Source organism: Ochotona princeps, chromosome X (assembly GCF_030435755.1).
Source record: "Ochotona princeps isolate mOchPri1 chromosome X, mOchPri1.hap1, whole genome shotgun sequence".
Taxonomy (NCBI): domain Eukaryota; kingdom Metazoa; phylum Chordata; class Mammalia; order Lagomorpha; family Ochotonidae; genus Ochotona; species Ochotona princeps.
The window spans coordinates 34,598,629-34,621,485 of record NC_080865.1 but is presented as its reverse complement, the minus strand read 5'-3'; the positions used below and the strand labels follow the sequence as shown (position 1 = coordinate 34,621,485).

At 40.7% G+C, this 22,857-nt stretch overlaps 1 protein-coding gene across 4 annotated transcripts in view; it reads right to left on the bottom strand.

Annotated features, from left to right (window-relative positions):
• OPHN1 (oligophrenin 1) overlaps positions 1–22,857 on the bottom strand; it is a 329,287-nt gene that overhangs the window by 48,496 nt on the left and 257,934 nt on the right. For all 4 annotated transcript variants that reach the window (XM_004595205.4, XM_058658533.1, XM_058658534.1 and 1 more), the window contains one exon: positions 16,608–16,767. In XM_004595205.4, coding sequence (XP_004595262.2) covers positions 16,608–16,767 — 160 coding nt within the window. The remainder of the gene's footprint in view (positions 1–16,607; positions 16,768–22,857) is intronic.

The window sequence follows — 22,857 nt, the reverse complement described above, 5'->3', positions numbered from 1 at the left end:
ACACATGCATATATGTATGAAGGTTCTTCTAAAAACCATATGGAAATGGAATTAAATGTATGAGTTTATTTTGACGTAAAAAAATGCTTGAGGCCATGCCCAGTGTTTTTCGTAAGTTTCCGTAATTATTAAAAATAGCACCAAAATGAATTCTGGCATGTAATTCCATTTTTCTATGAACTTTTTAAAGTACCTTCTTCATGTCTGCACAAGTACCTACCTATTGTTTCAGAAAGCGAGACCTTTGGGACATACTCATCTGTTCTCTTACCGCCCTCTGGTGGCAAACCAAACTTCCTGAAGGCCACATTTCAGAAAAAAAAAAAAAAGAACAGACCAGAAATGGAAAGGTCTGTTTTTCCTGAGTTGCTAAACTGGCTGTCTGAAAAACACATAAATCAGAGTCTTTTTTTAAAGGGGGTTCTTGTTTGCCTCCTGAAATCCATTACATTGCTACAACATTGGTTTTTATTTCCCTGGATGAGGTCCCATTTGGTCATTTGGGAACATAAGCGGCATTTTGAGTTTCCACAAACTCCGCATTGAGAACAGCCCAGCTTTCTCTGGCTCATTTACAGAAAGAGTTTGCCCTCAACCCTCTATGTCTGCAGCAAAGACTGTGCCATTCAGTTTTCCCTCAACCATGGCCACTAACCATATGTCTTCAGAGATAAGGATAAAATCCATGTTGACACACACAGATAATGGATTTTTTAATTCTCGTGAAAATGAGTATTCTCCCCCCCCCAACCAAAACTATTCTAAGCTGATTACATAAGATCTTATGTGATTACAAGAAGAGCTCTCAGCAAAAGGAGACAGGTAATGAGGATGGAACTCAAGGAAGACTCAAACAGTTAACTCAAGAACAGTGATAACAAAGACAAGAACATGAACAGGTCCCCCTCTCAATGAGGTGCAGCCGTCAGCCGAAGGCATGAGGATTTACGTCTCAGTTTGCCACTCTCCACACTCATCGCCTCCATTTCCTAATCAGAAGAATGGAAACAATATTATTCATCATTCACGAAATTAGAATAAGGACCAAATGTGCTAAAAGCACGCCGTCCCACACTAGGTGCTCGGCCGGGTTCCATGTTCACTGAACACAAATCTGAAGTCTGAGGAGGCAGACCTGATTCTGGTGCACCATCTCCCGAGCAATAAAGGAGGAAAGAGGTCAGTAACGGGCTGTGCAGAAGGCTAAACAATGCAGCCAAGTACAGGTGAGACCACCGGGGAGATCGGGGTTGCTGCTGGAATTCTTCAATACAGCAGCTGGGACACACTGTGGGGCGGAGCTGAGGTTTCAAAGTGGAGATAACTGACAACAGAGTTGGAGAAACGTAAGTTTGTTACTACTGTGGCATGGGAAAAGAAGTTTTTCTGTAAAATTCCAGTCTGGATTGGTAGATTTGCAAGTTTCTTTGTAGTTCTACTACTTACATGAATGCAGCTCATATTTTTTTTTTGTCTCCCCCCGCCCCAAGTGAAATAACTCTCTGTTCTCAAAACAAAATCACTTAAGAACTCCCCTTCAAGTCTCACTTCTCTCTGCCGCTATAATTTTGGGCAGCTTTCCAAAGCAAAATGTTCAGGAAAAAGAAGTCCACCTTCCTCTGCGAGTTCAAATGATCTCTGTGTGTTTCAAGCTGACAGCATCAGGTTCGGGCACCCTGATAGAGAATGCTCAGACAGATGGGGAAAAGGACAACTTCAAAATAATGGACAGTGCTGTTAGCAGTGTACAGGAGAGTAGAGACAGTGCTTTGATCCCAGTCACATGCCTCCTTTCTACCTCAGGAAAAAAGTGATGTAGAGGACAGGTGTAGTTCTTGAACTATCAATTCTACTAATACATTCACACGTACAAACCCTGGATACTCTTGAAAGAGAAGCTTCAGGAAGGGAATGACACAGAAAGTTAAAACCAACGTCTTTAAGCCCTTTTCTATTAAGGAGTAAATGGAGAAAAGCACATTACTGAAATTATAATATATGCCAACTGGAAAAGTCATATCCCATTAGCTGAACAACTTGGCTGGAACACTTAATCCTTAATACTGGTAGAGCTGCATCAGCTCTCACATATATTATCTGTTTTAATCCTCACCACCATCCTATGAGGTTACACCTACATAAGGTCCAGAATTTCTGGAACAATCTCACCCACATATCATTTTGTTCTTTCTCAAAAACACCAATTTGGTACATGTATAATAAATGGAGACTTCATTTTACAGTTCCATGTAAAACTTTCATAGGAAATAAATTCGTAAGTCAGAAAAGATCCTTAGTTACTATAGTTTTATTTAAAAACATGACCAGAATATATTCTGGTATCATATAAAGGTCAGAAATTCAATCACTTAATACATATTTACAGGCTACAAAGTCGTGACGATTACTGGTTAGTAAAAATGATATCTGATTGAATCCCTGGGATAACAGCTAACTGGTCCTTTAACTGACCTCAATCTGGGATTGAAGTCCTTTGCCAAATGACAGGTTTTCTGGTGAAACTGAAATTGGCATTTTCCCTTAGCAATTGTATAGATTTAAAAAACTCAAGAAAGTTCATAGTTTAACCTAGCAATTTAGCACTTGGGTCCAATGCCCATCCCCAGTCCCTAACTCCATTTTCTGGCTGATGTGGGCTCTGAGCGACAGTAATTAGATTTCTACCACACGTATGGGAGACCTGGACTGAATGTTCAGATCTGGCCTTCAGCCTGATCCAGGCCAGGTGACTGGGCTCCTGGGAGTGAAACAAGAGATAGCAGAACACGGACCCATTTCCCTCTCGCTCGCTTTCTCCTTCCGTCTCAAATAAATAAATCAAACTTTAAAAACGAAACAACACCCTGATGTTTTGGTTAATCTAGTGATGAGACTAAACATGCTGTTAACCATTCTTATCCACTTACAAACACATTAGAGAATATAAAAAAGCAATGACACATGATATACTCGAGAGCCCCCAGGCTTTCTTCAGCCTTCAGGATAAAGATCAAATTATTTAACCAAGCATCCAAAATCCATGATCCGAATATCAAATGTTAGGATTGTAAGACTATTTTCCAAATACAGAGTTTCACTGCGCGCAAGGCTCTTCAGCAACTCTTGCCTCAGAATTCCTAGGCTTTCTTATTTTCTTATGTCTAATGACTGTGATCACTTCTACTTACTGCAGACTCCACGTGCAAGAATCCTACGAAGATCTTGATGTGGTATAGTGCATATTTGAACTACCTACCTTGGAATTCAGTCTCTAATACTTATATCACAGGACCCTGGACAAGGTGCTCATCTTCTCCGGGCCTTGGTTTCCTATGTTGAAATGATATGGAAATATGCTAATCTATGTAAAATGCTTCAATCACTAGTTAGCACTCAATAAGGGCCTTTAGTAATTAATGAGTTAATAAATAGTCCTGCAGAGGTTTTGTGTGGGCATACGTTTTCAATTTTCTGAGCTACAGGCTTACCAATATAAGCAATAGGCCCTTCAGGAAGCACATATACAGTCTCCTAAAGTTTTAAAGGGAGGGTGGGAGGGAGAGGAGTAACATTATATACTTAGGACTGCATCTATAGTGTATATGAAATTTGTTCTCATTACACAAATAAAAAAAGAAAGATTTTAAGTATATGTTTAGACTATGGAAAGCTTCCCAGAGCAGCTAGCGTATTTGTGTATTCCCACTAGAAGTGTGTAAGAGATCCAGTTTCTGTGTACCCTTGTCGGCACTTGGTATTGTCACTATTTCTAATTTGAACTCTTTTCACGGGTGCGTAGTGCTATCTCTTCATGGTCATAACTGGTATTTCCCTAATTACTGATCATCCGGACCATCTCTCCAAAGAATTGTTTGTCACACATCCTGTTTGTATCTTTTCTTCACTTCTTAATCTTATTATGATTTTTTCTTTTTTTTGCTGTTATGTTTGGAGAGATTTTACATATTAAAGATAAAAACCTTTTGTTAAATACATGGTTTGTGATTAATAGGGTCAGGACATGCACAGAGCAAGAGTTTTAACATTTGAGGAAGTTTAATTTATTGATTTTTCTAACCTAGTGGATTGTGCTGTTGGTATCATGAATATGAATTTTTCAGTAACTCCTAGGTGTTGAAGATTTTCGCCTCTGTTATCGTCTAAAAATTTTATGATTTCTTGTTTTACATTCTATGGGTATAACTGCGTGTATAATTTACTTATGTATGTATATATGTATTTATTCTTAATATTGTTTACATAGTTAGAAGGGAGGCATGTCCATGTAGGTTTCTGATTAGGGTGGGCCAAGGTATGGAGGAAGGTGAGTGGGATAAATGTTTCAATTTTTCTTTCTCCTGTGTCTGCACTGGTATGGAGGAGGGGGCCACTCCTTGCTGTCAAGCTATATCAGCACCAGGGGATGGGGAACAGACTTAAAGACCCCAAAGTGGCGAAGAGTTTTCCAAGGGTGTTACTTGAGTGGTTTCGATAATTATGCAACATCATCAACTTTGTTGCACCAGGGTTGAGAAAATCTTTCCAAGGTCTATTACTTGACCAAGTTCATCTTCATCCAGCCACAAGCCCAGGAACATGTTGCAAAGCTCAGCCAGGAGAGTGGTCCAACCTGTTCTGCTTTCCATCCTCTGATGAGACACTCAGTGTCCCAGATGAACTAGCTGTCATGTCTCCTGTGTGCATCTGGGTGTACTGTTGACTGCACAGGCATCGGCAACTGAAGAAGCAGAGTACCAACACATGCACTCCAAGGTCAGACCACAAATATTGTGACTTTCCCTGTGACTGGGATTTGAGTCCAGCCATCTAACTAGTGAATCTCAACTTGTGAATCTCAACTTGTGAATCTCAACTTGCATGACCTCAGACTGGACTCTTGTGTGCACCAGCGAGTGCACGGTCAGGTACACCAGCCAATGCACATATCTGGTTGATGCTGCAGCCTGGTCAGCTCCAACTCTAGCCCCAACTCTCATGCAATGGATGGGTGCTATGTCTAGCCCAGTCCAGCCCAGCCCAACACAGGCCCTGTCTTCATGCACACCAGAGGGTGCCACAGCCGAGTCAGGGCAGCCTCCAGTAACACCAACCAACACTCAACCCTGGTTTTTGCTTGTGCCAGCATGTGCTGTGGCCTAGCCCATTCCAACCCATATCTCATCTGCCTTTCATCTACACCCATAGGTATTACAACTTATCTAAACCTAACCCACCCCCCAACCTGGCTCACATATAGGACAATGGGTGCTGCTGTCTTGACCAGCCTGGCCTGCCCCCAACCCTGGCTTTAATGCTCACCAGCAAGAGCTGCAGCCCAACAGGGGAGTGTCCACAGATACCCTACCAGGCCCACTCCCAGCTCCACATCTTGCACCTGTTTGTGATATTGCAGTCTAGCCTGACATGACTTGTACCCAGTCCTGGCACTTGCCAGCAGGCATGGCAGCCTAATCCAGCCCAGCCTGCCCCAATGCCAGCTCTCACATTCACCAATTGAAGCAGCAGCCCAGCAAGGGAGTCCCTGAATTTCCTCTACCAGACTTGTTCCCAGCCCTGGGTTTTGCACATCAGTGGGTGCCATGGCCCAGTCTGAGATGGCCTGCATCCAGTTTTGGCATTCACCAGTAAGTGCTGCAGCTTGGCTCAGCACGGCCTGCCCAAGCCTTGCCCACACCCAGCCTTCTTGTGAACTGGTGGGTATTGTGATCCAACCTAGCCTGGTCTGCACCCCATCCTGGCTCTTGCTCTTGCCAGTGTGTGCTGTGGACTGGCCCAGCCTGACAAGTTTCCAGGCACAGCTTACACATATGCCAATGGGTGCTGCATCCCAGCCTGGACTGACCCCAGCCCTAGATATTACATGTACTGGCAGGTGCTGTGGCACAGCCTGACATGGCTAACCTTCAGTCCTGGTACTCACCAGCGGGTACTATGGACTAGCCAAACTGGCCCTTATCCATTCTGGCTCTTGCTGGTTGGTGCTATAGCCTAGCCCAGCTTGGTCCACACCTAGACCCAGATCTCATGTGAACTGCTAGGTGCCACAGCCTAGCCCAGTTTGTCTTGCCCCTAAACCCAGTCCACATGTATGCCTGATGAGTGCTGCAGCCTTACCCAGCCTGGTCCTGCCTCAGTCCAGGCTCTCCTACTCTCCAGTGGGAGCTGCAGCCTATCAGGGGAGTCTGCAAAATTTCTCTACCAGGCCTGTTCCCAGCCCCAGATCTTGCACATGCTGGTGGGTGCTTCGACCGAGCCAGCATGGCCCAACTAGTCTCAGCTCTCACTGATAGATGTTGTAGCCTAGCCCAGCTGGGCATAGCCTACATTCTGTCTTGGCTGTCCTGAATGCCAGCAGATGCTGTGACCTGGTGCAACCCAGCCTGCCCCCAGACCCAGCCCACACAAATGCTGAAGAGTGCTGCAGCCTTGCCTGGCCTGGCCTGCTCCCAGCCCTGGCTATTACGCCCCCCAGTGGGAGGTGCAGTCTAGCAGAGAAGTTCCCTAAGTTCCCCTATTAGGCCCATTCCCAGTCGTGGATCTCTTGTGTACTGGCAGGTGCTGTGGTCCTGCTGGGCATATTATGCCCTCAGTCCTAGCCTTTGCATGTGCCAAAGAGTGCTGCAGCCTGGCCCAGCCTGGCCCCCTCCCAGCCCTGGCAAACAGTACTGTCAGATGAGTTCTTTAGTCCAGCATGGCTCAGCATGTCACCACTCCCAGCTCTACATGCAAACAGGCGGAATTTGTATTCCCACAGAGGCAAGCCCATAAGTCACCTACATCTGGTTCTCCAGTGTTCTGGTAGGTGCTATGCCCCAGACTAACATGGCCCAGCTACTGCCGAAACAGTTGCAGGTCGGCACCATGGCTTTGCTCAACCTAGCATGCCCTCCAGTCCCAGCTTTAGAGTGTGTCATTTGGCAACAGGTGATGCTATTTAGCCCAGCCCAGGTTGCTCATGTGGGCAGGTGCCCAGGCCTGATCCAAACATGCCCTCTGGTTTCCCCTTCCCAGGTTGTTCCCTTTGAGTTCCCTCGCCTAACTGCAGATGCAGTGATCCAGTCCATGGAAGATGCCCGAAGTCATCCCCTCTGTCAAATAAACCCTCAGCTGCTCTCACTTCAATATGACCCCAGATCTCTTCAGCTTGGGTGCTGGGGTGGCTTGCCCCAGCTCAGCATTCCCCACCTCCCACATATCTTAAAAATAACAGAATAGGCAACTACGCTGGCACATTGGTAGAGTTAACACAAATTTGGCATCAACCAGCCTAGAATGCCTGCCAGCTTTTGGCTGGCTTTTTCTCAGCAGTTTAACACTTACCTAGGTATAGAGCAACCTAGGCAGTTACCTACAGCTGGGGTGATTTACACCATGGTTTGAGTGAATTTTTGCACAAATCTGTGAAGTCTATGTTGAGGTTCATTCTTATTCCCTATAGATACACAACTGTCCTATCACCATTTGTTAACTATCCTTTTTTTGTGCCTTTCTGAAATGTAATTTGCCCGTACCTTGTGGAACTATTTATGAATTCTCTATTCTGATCCATTAGTCGATTCCTCTGCCATCCTCATTCTATCTGGATTCTTCAAGTGATATAGTAAAGATTCATATTAATACTACCACCTAGTTTATCATTTCTCAAAATGACACTGTCTTACAACGTCTTTGCATTTTCGTATATATTTGAGCATAATTTTGTCTCCATCTAAAAAAAATCTTGCTAAAATTTTGATGTCAGTTACCTTCAGTTTACCTAGATTATATTCAATTATTTTCAATTACCATTCAGGAGTTTTCAGCATCTAAGTCCTACACCTAAGCAGTTCATTTGTTTCTAGTAATTGTAACTACCATTGTATTTTATTATTTATATATGTTTAAATTAGTATTATGTCCCATGACACAGTTTTGTAGGTATAATGATTCCTCTCTTGCCGATTTCCCTCCCACCATTTTCACCGAGACCATGGGCACAAAGCTACCTTTAACCCACTGTTGGTGGGAGTGTGGGTTAGTGCAACCACTATGGAAGTCAGCATGGAGAGTGCTCAGAGAACTGAAAATTCACCTGTCATTGTATTTTGGTCTCCACATGTTCACTGCAAGTAGAATACAAGTGATTTTTGCATATGGATCCTGTATCCTACAACATTTACTTATTAATTCTAGAAATTTTGTTATCTTTTTTTTGTACACACATTGAGATTTTCTATGTAGACAACCACATCACCTGCAAATAGGGAAAGTGACATTTCTTCTTTTCTGTTCTCCATGTTTGATTTCCTCTCTTGACTAGCTGCATTGGATAGAAATTTTGCTATAATATTATGTTGGATAGAAGTGTTGAGAAGGAGAACTCTTGCCTTGTTCGCAATCACAAGGGAACATTCAGCATTTCAGCATTAAATAATAATTGAGTACATTCTTGCCATTCCTGTTTTACTGAGGATAATTTTTATAAAACGAATGTTGATTTTCTTTAACACATGCGGTTCTGTATAAACTGATATTATCATGCGACTTTCCTCCTTCAGTCAGAAAAATAAGGCAGATTATATTGCTAAATACTTTTCACAAATTGAACCCTGATGGTGTTCTTTAATTCTAAATCCTTACTGGTTTTCTACCCACTTGGTCATTTTCCCTTGTTGAAGGAGGAGTAATGGAGTCTCCAAGTATCGCTGTGGACTTCTTTATTTCTCCATACCACTTTACACATTTTACTTGCCATATCTTTGAAATTCTGCTATTTGGTGAACACATTTTGAGAAGCTCATTTTAATTTAGCTAGACTATTTTTAAAGAATTATTTTATTATTTTTTAATTGGAAAGGCAGATACACATAGAGGAGGAGAGACAAAGAAGAAGATCTTTTGTCCATTGATTCACTCCCCAAGTGACCGCAACAGCCAGAGCTGTGCCGATCTGAAGCCAGGAGCCCGGAGCCTCTTCTGGATCTCCCAAGCTGGCGCAGGGTCCCAAAATTTTGAGCCATCCTCGACTGCTTTCCCAGGCTACAAGCAGGGAGCTGGATGGGAAGCAGGGCTGCCAGGATTAGAAACAGCACCCATACGGGACCCCAGCACGTGCAAGGCAAGGACTTTAGCTGCCAGGCTACTGCACTGGGCCCTATACTATTTTTGAAGAAATCTCTGTGGATTTTTTAAAGTAGTTGCTTTCAGTATTACATTGTACATATACAACTTATCACAAGCTACTGTTGTCTACATTCTACTTAATTGGACAAAATGTACAAATCTAACATCCTTTGATGTCCTTTACATTCTGTTTAACAATGTATTTAATTAAAAAGATATGCTCTACACACATGGAAAATATAATTTTGCCGTGATCTAGAGGGAAAGGAAACTTATTTTGAATTTATCCATAATCTTTCTGCAGCTTTTCATTCCTTTCTGATACTCCAAAATTTCTCCCATTTCTGAATCCTAATTTTTTACAGAAAATCCTTTAGCCATTCTATTAGGGGAGTTCTGGCAGCATCAAATTCTCTGAGATTTCTGCTCTTACAATTACTTAATTTCTATTCCAAATTGAAGTTGAGCTATTTTTTCTCCAATTATCTGTTTTGTTACAGAGCCCATACATTGGCATTTTAGACTTAATTTCATCTTTCTGTTCCATTTGGTTCCATCATTTCCATTTCGTTTTTTATATCCTCTATTACGTTGTTAAAATGTTCTATTTCATTATTTGTCTCAAATGTATTCCTAATTGCTCATTAAAGCTCTTTTACGATGCCTGGCTGCTTTAAAATTCCTGTCAGATAATTAACGTCTGTGTCATCTTAGTATTGACATATGTCGACTGTCTTTATGTTGAAATGTTTCTGGTTCTTAGTATGATAAATGCTTTCCCTGCCATTCATTCAGGGCATTGTGGAAGCACAGCTCTTATTTTGAAATTCTCTTACAGCAGTCCCCTCTGGCACTGCTTCCACAGGGAAGCAGCACTGCCTCATCTCCACCAGGATAGAGTGCAAGCCTAGTTTTCCCACTTTGCTGTCACTGACATGCACATGGAGTAGCCATGGCTAGACACAAGTGCAAGTTTAGACTCCCGGACAAGCTTCTGCCAACACTGTTTTGTCTGGAGCGGTAAAGTGTCTCAGGCCTGTTCCTCACATGGCCTTCCCTGACATTGTAGTGTGGAAGCCTTACGGGTAACTGTGTGGTGGTGGAAATTTAGGCCTGGTCTGACATTCCTTGGGTGCTAAATGGACAGCCAAGCCCAGGCACCTCATGTATACTCCACCAATACCACTGAGGCAGGTAGGAGCAAAAGGTTTCTCTGTCAACACCTCACCACGAGGTTCTGGTACCTCAATACACTGTGAAAGGTAAAGGTTTTCGCCTTGGCTTTGGCTAACAGATATGGGGTAGGGCCACATTGATGGTTTTTTTTTTCTGTTTTCTTTTTCTTTCCCCCTCCCCCACCTGTGTTTTTCGGCTGCAGTAGAAAGGTTATCTAAAAGTGTTCTGTGTTGTTACGTTTTCCCTTCCCAGGTTCTGTATAAACAGCAAGGAATTATTAAAACTTTTTCTGCGTCCTGAAATGATCTTGTTATTGATGTCAACAGAATCACTATGAGATAGACAAGGAGAAAATGAAACCCAGATGACTCACGGCCATGAATCCTCAGATTACTAGTTAATCTCTTGCCTTGTTTCTCTATTTCAAAGTCTGTGTATGTTTATTTTTTATATACTGTCCAGGCTTTTGGGGGTGCACCCTGTGGAGTAATAAGAAAAGTATGTCTATTCTAGCTTTCTGTAAACAAATATGTTTTCATCACTGTGTGAATGCACCACAATGAATGCAATCATTCACCTACACATGGACATGTAGATTGCTGCAATTATTTACCAAGTATAAACAATATCATGAAGCAATTTATAACGTAAAATATATTTACAATTTACCAGGCTATCAATTTTAAGGTGCAACATTTTGTTGTATTTAGTATGGTCACAATTTTGTGCAACCATCAATACAATCTAGTTCTAGAACTTTCTCATCACTCCAAAGGAAAACACCATATCCATCAAGTAGTCATGCCCGTTTCCCTCTTCTCTAACCACTTAGAATGCACTTACAGTTTGCTCTCTGACTCTATGGGTTTGCCTACTCTCAACATTTCACATAAATAGAACCATATAACATGTGGCCTTTTTGCCTTTTTCATTTAGTATGATGTTTTCAAGAATCATCCATGTTACAGTAATCCGTCAGTCATTGCTTTTATTGGCTGATACTCGACCGCATGAATATATCGAATTTTATTTATTCATTAGCTGATTGACATTCAGGTCATTTCCACATTTCGGCTATTGTAATTAGTATTGCTATGAACATGTGTACAAATGTTTGTTTCCATCATTCTTAGCTATACTACTGCTGGTTCATAGGGTAACTCAATGTTTAACTTATTAGAAAATGAAAAATTATCTTCAACAAAATGGCTCACTTGCATTGCATTTTTGTGTTGTTGGAAATGTGTCTTCACTGAAGAGTCTTAGAAACAAAGTGGCTAGCAAAGTCAGGTGCATTTGTAGCTTTATTTAGCATTCTAGATCTACCTCCCTTAGCATTGTGCCAATTTACATTCCTACCAGTATTGCATGAAAATTCATGTTATGCTACAGTACAGCCTCACTAACAACAAAAAAAAATGAACAAATGAAATGTATGTGTATATGGGCATATCTTTTTAAAAAACCAAATATATTATTTTTAAATTTAAAATTCATTTTTATTTGTTTGAAATACAGAAGACAGAGAAAGATGTACCACCCACTGGTTCACCCGTCTCCTCCCCACATGCCCTCAACAACTCAATCTCAGTCTTCCACATGGGTGGTAGGAATTCCAGTGCTTAAAATACAACCTTCTGCCTTCTGAGGAGTGCATTAGCACGAAGCTATAATTTTTAGTTGAACCAGAACTCAAACCCAGGCATTATGACAGTGGATATTTGAGGCCCAAGTGACAACTTCACTGTTCATCCAAATGCCAACCCTAAGCATACTTTTTAATTTTCACACAACTGTTAAATTACAATTTGTTATCTTAATATTAATTTTTATTTATATTTATACAATTTTGATTTCAAACATTTTTAATATATAGAAGGGCTGTTTTACAATTTTTTGTGAACTGCTTGTTCATGTGTACTTTCCAATTTTTTCATTGAGTCGTTTTGTCCTAAGAATTTTGTTTTATATTAGGGATATTAGTCTTTGGAACAGTTTATAAATATTTTCCCCTAGTTTGAGGACTGTATTTTGGGTTTTTAGTGACATATTTATCATTTAAATATTTTTATTTTTATGCAATAAAATTTGTCAAATTTTATTTATTTTGCTGGCTCTGGATGTTGAGTCATCCAGAAGGTTAAAGGGAAATTCATCCATATTTTGTTCTGGTAAAGGTATATGTCCAGGTTTTACCTTGATACATGTGATCCATTTGGAATTTATTATTATACCTAGTGTGAGATATGATTCTCATTTTATCCTTGTTTAGATGGTAACCAATTGCCCCAGAATCCTATAGAAAGTCCATTTTTGTACCCCAGTTAACTGAAATGCTGCTTTTGTCAAACACCAAATTTCCACTTTTGTTTTTTACACATAAAAATTTAATATGGGTATTTATTATTAAAATCCATGTAGATATATATGTGCTTTCTTCTCTGAAATGATTTAAAAATGTACTGAAACAGGATCAGAAGTAAGGGTTGAGGACAGGTAAAAGGAAGACTTTCTATCCTTTTGAAACTTAAATCATGTGCATGAATTGCTTTTGATTTTAAAAATTGAAAAATTAAAATAGTATATATACTTTTCAATATTCCCCCTGGAACCAAAAATACTGTCTACTCTTTCCTTCCTAAAATTGAATCCTTCCTTCCAAAGAACGCAGGACTTCCCTATCTAGTTCCACTGTTATTGCCCATTCTTCCTCAATTTGTTTCTTATGTCATCTCTTGGTCCTTCACACGCTGGCATTCCTGACATTTCAATACTTGTCATAACATTTACTCTTGAAGTACAAATATTCCCTAGGCAAAACTGTTTGATTATCTCTTTGCCACTACTGAAGTCCAATCCTGTTTCTCTACCCTTCTCTGACCTCTCACGCTTCTTTATGCATAGTTATGTCCCAGACTGAATGCTGATATTCTTTCAAACCTGTTCCTCCCCCGCCCCCAGCCTTATCCATATCAATAAAGGACAATTTTATTCTGTGAATTGGTCAGATTTTAAAAAAAAAACCCTTTAGAGCTGTTATTAAGTCTCTTCTTTTCCCACATACATTTTAAATCAAATCATATAAGCTCTACCTTCAAAACATACCCTAGGGGCTAGCTTTGTGGCATAGCTGGTTAGGCCACAGTCCAAATACCTGGGCCCCTACATCCAAGTGAGAGACCCAGAAGAAGCTTCTCGCTTCTGTGTTTGGCCTGGCCCCAGTTCTAGCAGCCATTTGGAGAGTGAATCAGAACATGAAAGATGTCTCACTCTTTCTCTCTTTATAACATGGCTTTTCAAAAAAAAATAAAATAAATCTTAACAAAAACATTCTGACTCTAATGACTTCTGAACCTCTCTACTGTTACCACATGTGATGTAAATCCATATCCTGATTGCATTGGGAAAACATCCTCCTAGTCGCCTTGTTTCAAGCCTTTTTACCTACACAGGAGCCAAAATAATCCCATCAAAAACATATCACATCCATCCCCTGCTGAAAATTCCATCTTAGAGCAAAGCCAAAACCCATCCAATGGATATTAAATTCCTTCCACAAATGTACTGTGCTTTCCCCGTCCATTACATTGTTGCCTTTATTTCATCTTTACCTTAAACCACTCAGGCATTTTTTTTTTTTTTTGCCATTGTCATTTCCTCATTACAAAGACACCTTCTTCATCCCTTGAGCAAAGGAAGATTCTTACCATCTACGACACGGAAACATCAAGAAGAATCTGAACAAACAGAATTTATGAACTCTCCCTAGTTTACAATCTCCTTATGCTCCCTTGTCCTTTAACAACATTGCTTCGCAGCCATCCCCTTCTCTGTCAAACTTGGTATAAAAAAATGTGAAAGCATACTTGTTGCTCTAGTTCCTCATTTCTGAAGGCTTCTGTGTCATATAAAGCTTAATAAATACATAAACCTGTATACTTTTCTCTTGTTAATCTGTTTTCCGTTATAGGGGTCCAAACCATGAGTCCAGGAATAGGCGAAAAGACACAGCTCTTCTTCCTTAAAGTTACCTTGTATATGCCACTTTTTTTTTCAGTGTGATGATGACATTTTTTTTGTTTGTTTTTTAAATACATTTTATTATTGTTGTTATTATTTTATAATACAGTTTTTTTATTCATTGATTACATTGTATTATGTGATACAGTTTCGTTGGAACTGGGAATCACCCCACCACTCCCCCCGCCCTCCCCCCATGTGGAATATTCCACCTTGTTGCATATCTACTGATCAAGTACTGTTGAAATTCCCTCTTTGCAAGCATAAACTAAACATAGAGTCCAACATCTTATAGTCCAGTCTAGTTCCTCAGCTTCTTGGGGAGACCCTGTCTGGTCCGATGGCAGAGCCAGCAGAATATCAACCCGATCAATTAAAGACTCCAACATACCCTCAGCAACAATTAACTTCGTTGTGTAATTAATAGTTATAGTATTGAGTAACCACTATGTCAAAAACAATTGCGATTTCTTAACCATCTTCTGTGATCACCTCATTGTCAATTCAATTTTAGTTTATACACAACATATAACATAATATACATAAAGTAACATGTTTTACATAACATCATATCCTCTTAAATTAACGCAAACATGTGGTATCTAACCCTTTGGGATTGGCTCATTTCCCTTAGCATTATGGTTTCCAGTTTGGCCCATTTGGCCACAAAGAACTGCATTTTGGTTTTTTTAATAGCTGAGTAGTATTCCATGGAGTAGATGAACCATAGCTTTCTTATCCAGACTTCTGCTGATGGGCATTTCGGTTGTTTCCATGTTTTTGCAATTACTGATTGTGCGGCTATGAATATAGGAGTGCATGTTGGTTTCTCGTAAAACAGGTGTTTTGGATATATTCCTAGGAGTGCTATTGCTGGATCATACGGTATGTCGATTTTGAGTTGTTTGAATGTTCTCCATACTGATTTCCATAGAGGCTGTACCAACCTGCAGCCCCACCAGCAGTGGAGTAGGGTTCCCTTTTCCCCACAACCTCGCCAACAAGTGTTGTTGGTGCTTTTATTCATGTGGGCCAGTCTTACTGGCGTTAGGTGGTACCTCATTGATGTTTTAATTTGGATTTCCCTTATTGCCAGGGAACTTGAGCATTTTTTCATATGTTTATTTGCCATTTGGGTTTGTTCTTTTGTGAAGTGTTTTATCATTAAAATGTCTATACTGCCAAAAGCAATATATTCTTTCAACGCAATCCCAATCAAATTGCCCAAAACATTTTTCACAGATCTGGAAACAATGATTCAAAAGTTCATCTGGAAACACAAAAAACCACGAATAGCTAGAACCATTCTCAAGAATAGGAAGTTAGCAGGGGGAATCAAGTCCCAGACCTCTGGATATACTACAGGGCAGTGGTTATCAAAACAGCCTGGTACTGGCAAAAAAACAGAGAAGAAGATCAATGGAGCAGAATAGAAACACCAGAAGGGAACCCACACAAATGCGGCCAAATAATCTTTGACAAAAAGACAAACGACAATCCAGGCAAATGGGAAGGTCTGTTCAATAAATGCTGTTGGGACAACTGGTTGATAGCCTGCAGAAACAAAAAGACCCACATCTCTCACCATACAGTAAGATCAAATCTAAATGGATAAAAGATCTAAACCTACATCCAGAAACCTTCAAACTTTTGGAAGAAAATGTTGGAAATACTCTACAAGATCTAGGGGTAGGTCCCGACTTCCTAAAAAGGACACCAAAAGCATTAGCAATCAAAACCAGAATAAACAAATGGGACCTCATCAAACTAACAAGCCTCTGTACAGCGAAGGAAACAATCAACAAAGTAAAAAAGCAACCCACAGAATGGGAGAAGATCTTCACGCACCACATAGGTGAGAAAGGGCTAATTTCCAGAATATACAAAGAACTACAAAACAACCAAAATGTCAAAACAAACAAGCCACTCAAGAAATGGGCATGGGAAATGGGTATATGCACTTTTATGCCTCATATTTTCCTCTGTTTACATATTTTTCTCCATACTCCAATGCTAGCTCCTTAAAGGCTCAGAAATGTAACTACTTCAATACATGCAGCCTCAAGCCTCAAGCATAGTATGAGATATCCAAGCAATATATTCTGAATGAGTGAATTTTCCAGGACCAGAATCACCATTAAAATGTCATTCTTTCCTAAGGGGATTACCTTTCATTGTCAAGCTGAGCAAAAGAGGAAGACACAAACTTAAGAGGTGTCCGGGGCTAGGGGTTGGGGGGAGAAGCTAACACGTGGAGTATAATGGTGGTGAGAATAGGAAGTGCATACCTTTCCAAAGTGCTCGATTAGAATTTCCACCACAATGTTCTGGAACTTGATGTTCATCATGGCGGCCACAGTGTCCTCCTGAGCTCTCATCAAGGTAGGCCCAAAGATCACTCCCATGTTGGAGGGAGTCATAAGATTCTCTTTGCTGTGCTCACACACACTGCCAGAAGAAAAAGAAAATGATTTAGTAAGATTTACTCCAACAATTCCTTTGTAATCAAAATCATGTGAAGTGTATACTAAGTGAAAGAAACTTAAAAACAGAAGAAAAGGAAGGATCCAAAGGATGTAAGAGAAGGAAAGACTAAAAACAACTGACAATAAACACTGATATACACCTAAGAGCCAAAGGAAACCATACCTAAGATAACTAGCAGCATATGGGAAACCATAGTCAAAAGCATTTGCCAAGGCAGGGAGCCAGCAAGAGGGCATTCAAGGCAAGAGGAATACCAGGAGCGTGTATGAAGAACAACAAAGTACATGGAAAAAGTCTTCAGGTTTCCCCAGTCAGGAATCTAATTTCTTCCTCTAACTCTCTAATCACATGTACTGAAAATTTAAAGGGATTCTTAGGATCATCCTTTTGGGGTCTGTACTACAGCATAGCATGTTAAGCTGGCACCTGCATTGCCAGCACCCCATATGGATGCCAGTTGGTGTCCCAGCACTCCACTTCCAATCAAACTTTCTACTAATGTACCTGAGAAAGCAACACAAACTCAAGTACACAGACCCTTGAACCCACGTGGAAGACCTGGATGAAGCTACGAATCCTGAGGTAGGTCTGGCCTAGCCCTTAGCTACTGCACTCATTTAGGCTATGACCAACAGGTGGAAGATTTCACAATCTGCCTCTCCCTCTCTATAATTTAAATAAGCAAAATACATCTTTTTAAAAGATCATCCTTGGGCCCGGCGGCGTGGCCTAGCGGCTAAGGTCCTCACCTTGAAAGCCCCGGGATCCCATATGGGCACCGGTTCTAGTCCCGGCGGCTCCACTTCCCATCCAGCTCCCTGCTTGTGGCCTGGGAAGGCAGTCGAGGACGGCCCAATGCATTGGGACCCTGCACCCGCGTGGGAGACCCGGAAGAGGTTCCAGGTTCCCGGCTTCGGATTGGTGCGCACTGGCCCGTTGCGGCTCACTTGGGGAGTGAATCATCGGATGGAAGATCTTCCTCTCTGTCTCTCCTCCTCTGTGTATATCTGGCTGTAATAAAATAAAATAAATCTTAAAAAAAAAAAGATCATCCTTTTATCATATTCTTTAGATGAGGGGGTAAAAAGGCCCAAAGAAGGGCAGGGGCTTGCTCAAAGTCAAGGTACAGACATCATCAGGTTCCGTAATCCCCAAAGACCTGATTTGCTAGTCAGCGTCCTTGCTGAAATTCCTTGCAGTAGTTTCCTAATTTTATAGGACAGGGGCAATTTTTTTAAAGCGGCAATTAAAGACTTTCTTCAATTGACTGTTTTTTAAGCCCCATGCACATGCAGGGTCTAAAACAAACATGGATTTAATTTGCAGCCCTGCCACTCACCACCCGCACAACAAAGCACGTTCATTCTGTCCTCTCTAGGTTTCTCTTATCCTACTTGCCAAAACAGTACCCACTTCAGAGATGAATTGAGAAAAGAGAGGCAAATTGCTTTGGCATGATACCTGGCATCTTGGAAACTATGCCGGTATTATTCCCATTCCGAGATTCTCCATTCTAGGCAATGCCAATCTTTGATACTATTGTAATCCTAAATGGCTTAGAGTTTTCTCGCTATTCCATCAAGTTTTATACCTCCACATCACTGCTCAGTGAATCCCTGGACATAAAATTGTACTATTGTATTATTTCTCCTACACCTAAAGAATATCTATCTTTGGAAATTCATAGTAGGTGACATCTCCGCTAGGACTACCACTGCTCACTGCCTTCTGAATTGACACCTCTGGCAATCAAACTATGGTGCAATTGTCTGTGTATTTACATGCCTCTCTTGCTGGGCAGCAAACCATTTTGCAGTGTGTTACCAGCCCACAACAGGTACTAATTATTTCGAAGGGAACTGAGCTCTTCTGGTGCTCTTTCAAACTGGAGGCAGCAAGTGAAAGGCATGCCGGATTAGCATCCTTTTGGCTGTGGGTGTGAGGAGGTATTCAGAAGCTAGAACAGCCCAGGTACCAACCCAAAACACTAATTTTCTAAACCAGCCCAGGCAAAGGCCTTGAAAAGACTGACCCATCGATAGGCAGGTTCTTGACACTAAGTGGGTAATTGAGAGAGTTTGAATCTTTAGACAAACCTTAATGAAATCTGTTGAACTCTTGACAAAGGCTGGTGCCATTCAGATGGTAATGAGCAGCAACTATTCAAAGCCTTTGATATGGCTAGACTGGTGGTGATGAATCCCTTTCAACAATTTAAATACTTCTGCAATTAACCTGTATTCTTTACTGAGAGATTTTTTCTTCAGATATTCAAATGAAAAGTGTCTCCATGCTGCCACCAAGTGATCCCAGATGATTAAACCTTAAGTGGCAAAGCCAGGACAATTGCTTATCTCCTTTTGTTAAGCTTTGAAGGAAGCCTATGTTTGCTCACTGTTCCAGCAGCTCACTGAACCATCACAATTCCACAATGCAGAGTATTTCAGCCATTTTGGTGTGTGTGTTTAAAAATGTATTTATTTTATTGGAAAGGCAGATTTTCAGAGAGAAGGAGAAACATAGAGAAAGATCTTCCATCTGCTAGTTCACTCCCCCGAGTGGCCACCAAGGCCAGAGCTGAGCCAAGCTGAAGACAGGAATCAGAAGCCAGGAGCCAGGAGCCAGGAGCCAGGAGCCAGGAGCCTCTTCTGGATCTCCCATGCAGATGGAGGGTCCCAAAGCTTTGGGCCATCCTCCATTGCTTTCCCAGGCCACAAGCAGGGAGCTGGATGGGAAGCAGAGCAGCTGGGACATGCACTGGCACTCACATGGGATTCAGGTGCTTGAAGGGGGAGGATTACCAATTGAACCATTGTGCTGGGCCAGAATATTTCAGTTTTGAAATCTAGATTCACTAAGTTAAAGCACTTAGCAAGGTCACAAAATTAGTGAACACATGGCAAGGTATGGGTTCAAACCTTCTTAAGTAATCCCATTGTGCCCACTGCCAGCTTTTCTAGTTCAAAATCCTTACAGGAGTTCTTTCAACATAAAATTATCTTCTATTTCTCTGAAGAATGTTCCTGGTTTCTCATGTAGGATACTCTTCCGTCTTGGTCTTTAAAGGAGACTTGGAAGGTTACCTTTCCTCCAGGAACATTTCTTTGTAATTGCAAATCAAAAAGAGGCTTAAAAAGCATTCTAAGGGTGGCTCTGCACGTTAATCCACTGCTGTGACAGTGTTATTCCATATGAATTGCTCCTGGCTCCTGGCTCCTGTCTTTGGATTGGCTCAGCTCTGGCCTTGGTGGTCACTCGGGGAGTTAACTAGCAGATGGAAGATATTTCTGTCTCTCCTTCTCTCTGCAAATCTGCCTTTCCAGAAACAAGAAACAAATCTTTTTTTAAAAAACAAACAAACAAATAAACAAAATAGCTGAAATACTCTCATCTAATTCCTAGCTAATGGCCTGGCCTGGAAGAAGCTCCTGGTTCCTGGTTTCAGCTGGTCCAGTACTGGCCGTTGAGACCATCCAGAGAGTGAACCAGTGGATGGAAGATTTCTTTCTCTCTCCACCCATCCCCTGTCCCTGGAACTCTGACTTTTAAATAAATCTTTTAAAATTCTAATAGATTCCTATAAGTAGATGAAATTTAGGCCCCAATTTAAAAAAAAACTGTAATACATTTTGGATCACTGAAAATCCAAAACATATATGATGATGTTAAGGAATCATTATAATTTCTTTTTAGATGCGATTTTATTTTACTTACGCTTATAAAGATTTCTCATCTTTTCAATATATAAATTGAAATATTTATGGATGAAAAAACAAGAAGTTTTGGAGAAATCTGGGGGGATACAAATGAAATGAGCTTAGTCACACGTCCATAATCACTGAGGCTGGGGATGGGCACATAAAAGTTCCTCACACTCTTTCCTACACTTTCAAATATGTACACTTGAAATTTTGCAAAATAAACTGTTCATCAAAGGGAAAAAAAAGCAATCGGTTGGTATTGTGGTGCAACAAGTTAAGCTACTGCTTATAATGCTGGCATCCCACGATGGAGTGTCAGTTTGAGTACGAGCAGGTCTGCTTCTGTTCCTGCCCCCTGCTACTGCTCCAGTCGCTGGAATCATTTGTGGAATGAGCCAGTCAATAGAAGATACCTGTCTCTCTGTCTCTGCTTTTCTGTCACTGTGCCTTCAAAAGAAAAATCTTTTTTAAGAACACTACAATCAAAGCTATTATGTCCTAGCCTATACGTGAAAACATGCATGTTCCTAAGTATATATGTGTGTGTTCATGTGTAGACATATATTTTCATTTTTTTTTTTTTTACCAAAATTAGATTCTGGGGTTCTTCCAAATGTCAACAAATCTAAGGAGCATTTTTCTTTTTCAAATTGTAATATTAATTCTGGATAAATGTTAGAATCAATTTTTTTTAGTTTTATTTATTTTTATTGCAAAGTCAGATATACAGAGAAGAAAGGAGACAGAGAAGAAGATCTTCCATCCATTGATTCACTCCTCAAGTGGCCGCAACGGCCGGTGCTGTGTCGATCCGAAGCCAGGAACCAGGAGCTTCTTCCAGGTCTCCCATGCAGGTGCAGGGTCCCAAGGCTTTGGACCGCCCTTGACTGCTTTCCCAGGCCACAAGCAGGGAGCTGGATCGAAGCAGGGTGGCTGGGATTAGAACCGGTGCCCATGTGGGATCCCAGCGTGCACAAGGCAAGGAATTTAGCCGCTAGGGTACTGCGCTGGGCCCAGAATCAATACATTTTGCAAAATCAATATTGTCAAGCAGGAGTTCTCATGTAATTATCACATCCTCTGCATGCATAAACTTGATAATAGCTCCTTATATTTAGCATTCTCAGCTAAATCATGTTCACTGTTGCATTTATCTTCTACTTAAAATGTCTTCAAAAAAATTACATGATGATTTGACAATAAGATCATTTTTTTTTCTGTTTTAATAGTACCTAAAATAATATAATCACCGCAGTTGATGGCATTGATGAAATTCAGGGCATTGTTCAGACTAAGCTAAAGTACTTAAATATACAGAACACAGGGTTGGAAAATACATAGAAAAAGGAACACTGTGTTCTGCAGGGAGCTCCGAACTAGTAACATCAACTCAATGTTTCATTGTCTTTTCGGTTTTCAAAAAGTCTCCTTATGTTTATTTACTTGAAAGGCAGACTAAGGAAGGGAAGGAAAAGAAGAGAGAGGGCGATCCTCCAGCCGCTGAGTCAGCCTCCACCACTGGGGCTGGTCCAGAGCAAAGCTAGGAATTGGAAACTGCATCCAGGTCTCCCACATGTATGCCAGGGCCCAAGTACGAGGGTTATCTTCTGTTGCTTTCCCAGACACATTGGCAGGGAGCTGGATCATAAGTACAGCAACAGGGACTTCAACCTGCACCCGTGCTTAATGCCTGCATCATAGGTGGAAACATCTTACTACATCATAGTGTCGGCCCCGATTGTAGTTTTCTTATCATGATCACATACTTATGTATTGAGGGAGGATTAATTAAGTAGGTCTTTTTTTAATTAATTAGGTCTTTTTTTTAATAAAAAAAAAACTTGCATAACTTTACATATTTCCTAGTCAAATCTTAATATTTTGTAAGTTTATGATTTTTACCTTTAAAGTTGAACAATTTTTAACTTTTTGATCCAATCACTTCATATGTAGACCTCTTCATACATATATTTCTCTTGAAAATAGATATTAACATCACAAAATGATGGTTGCATAATGATCATAATGTAAGAGGAATATATTGCCATGTACAAAGTATGATTCAGTGAAGCACTATTTGTATAGCCAATGATACAACATCCACACAGTTTTTATATTGTATATAACAATGTCCACATATAAATGAAAAGATACTTCTCTGAGCCTGGTTTATTTCACTCAAATAATGGTATAACTCCCATTCGTTTTGATGCAAATGTCAGGATTTCACTCTTTGTATGGTTGAATAATATTCTATCGTGTGTATATATCAAGTTTTCTTTATCCAGTCTTTAGTTGATAAATATCTGGATTCCTAATTAATATGTTTTAAAAAGACTAATTAGAATTC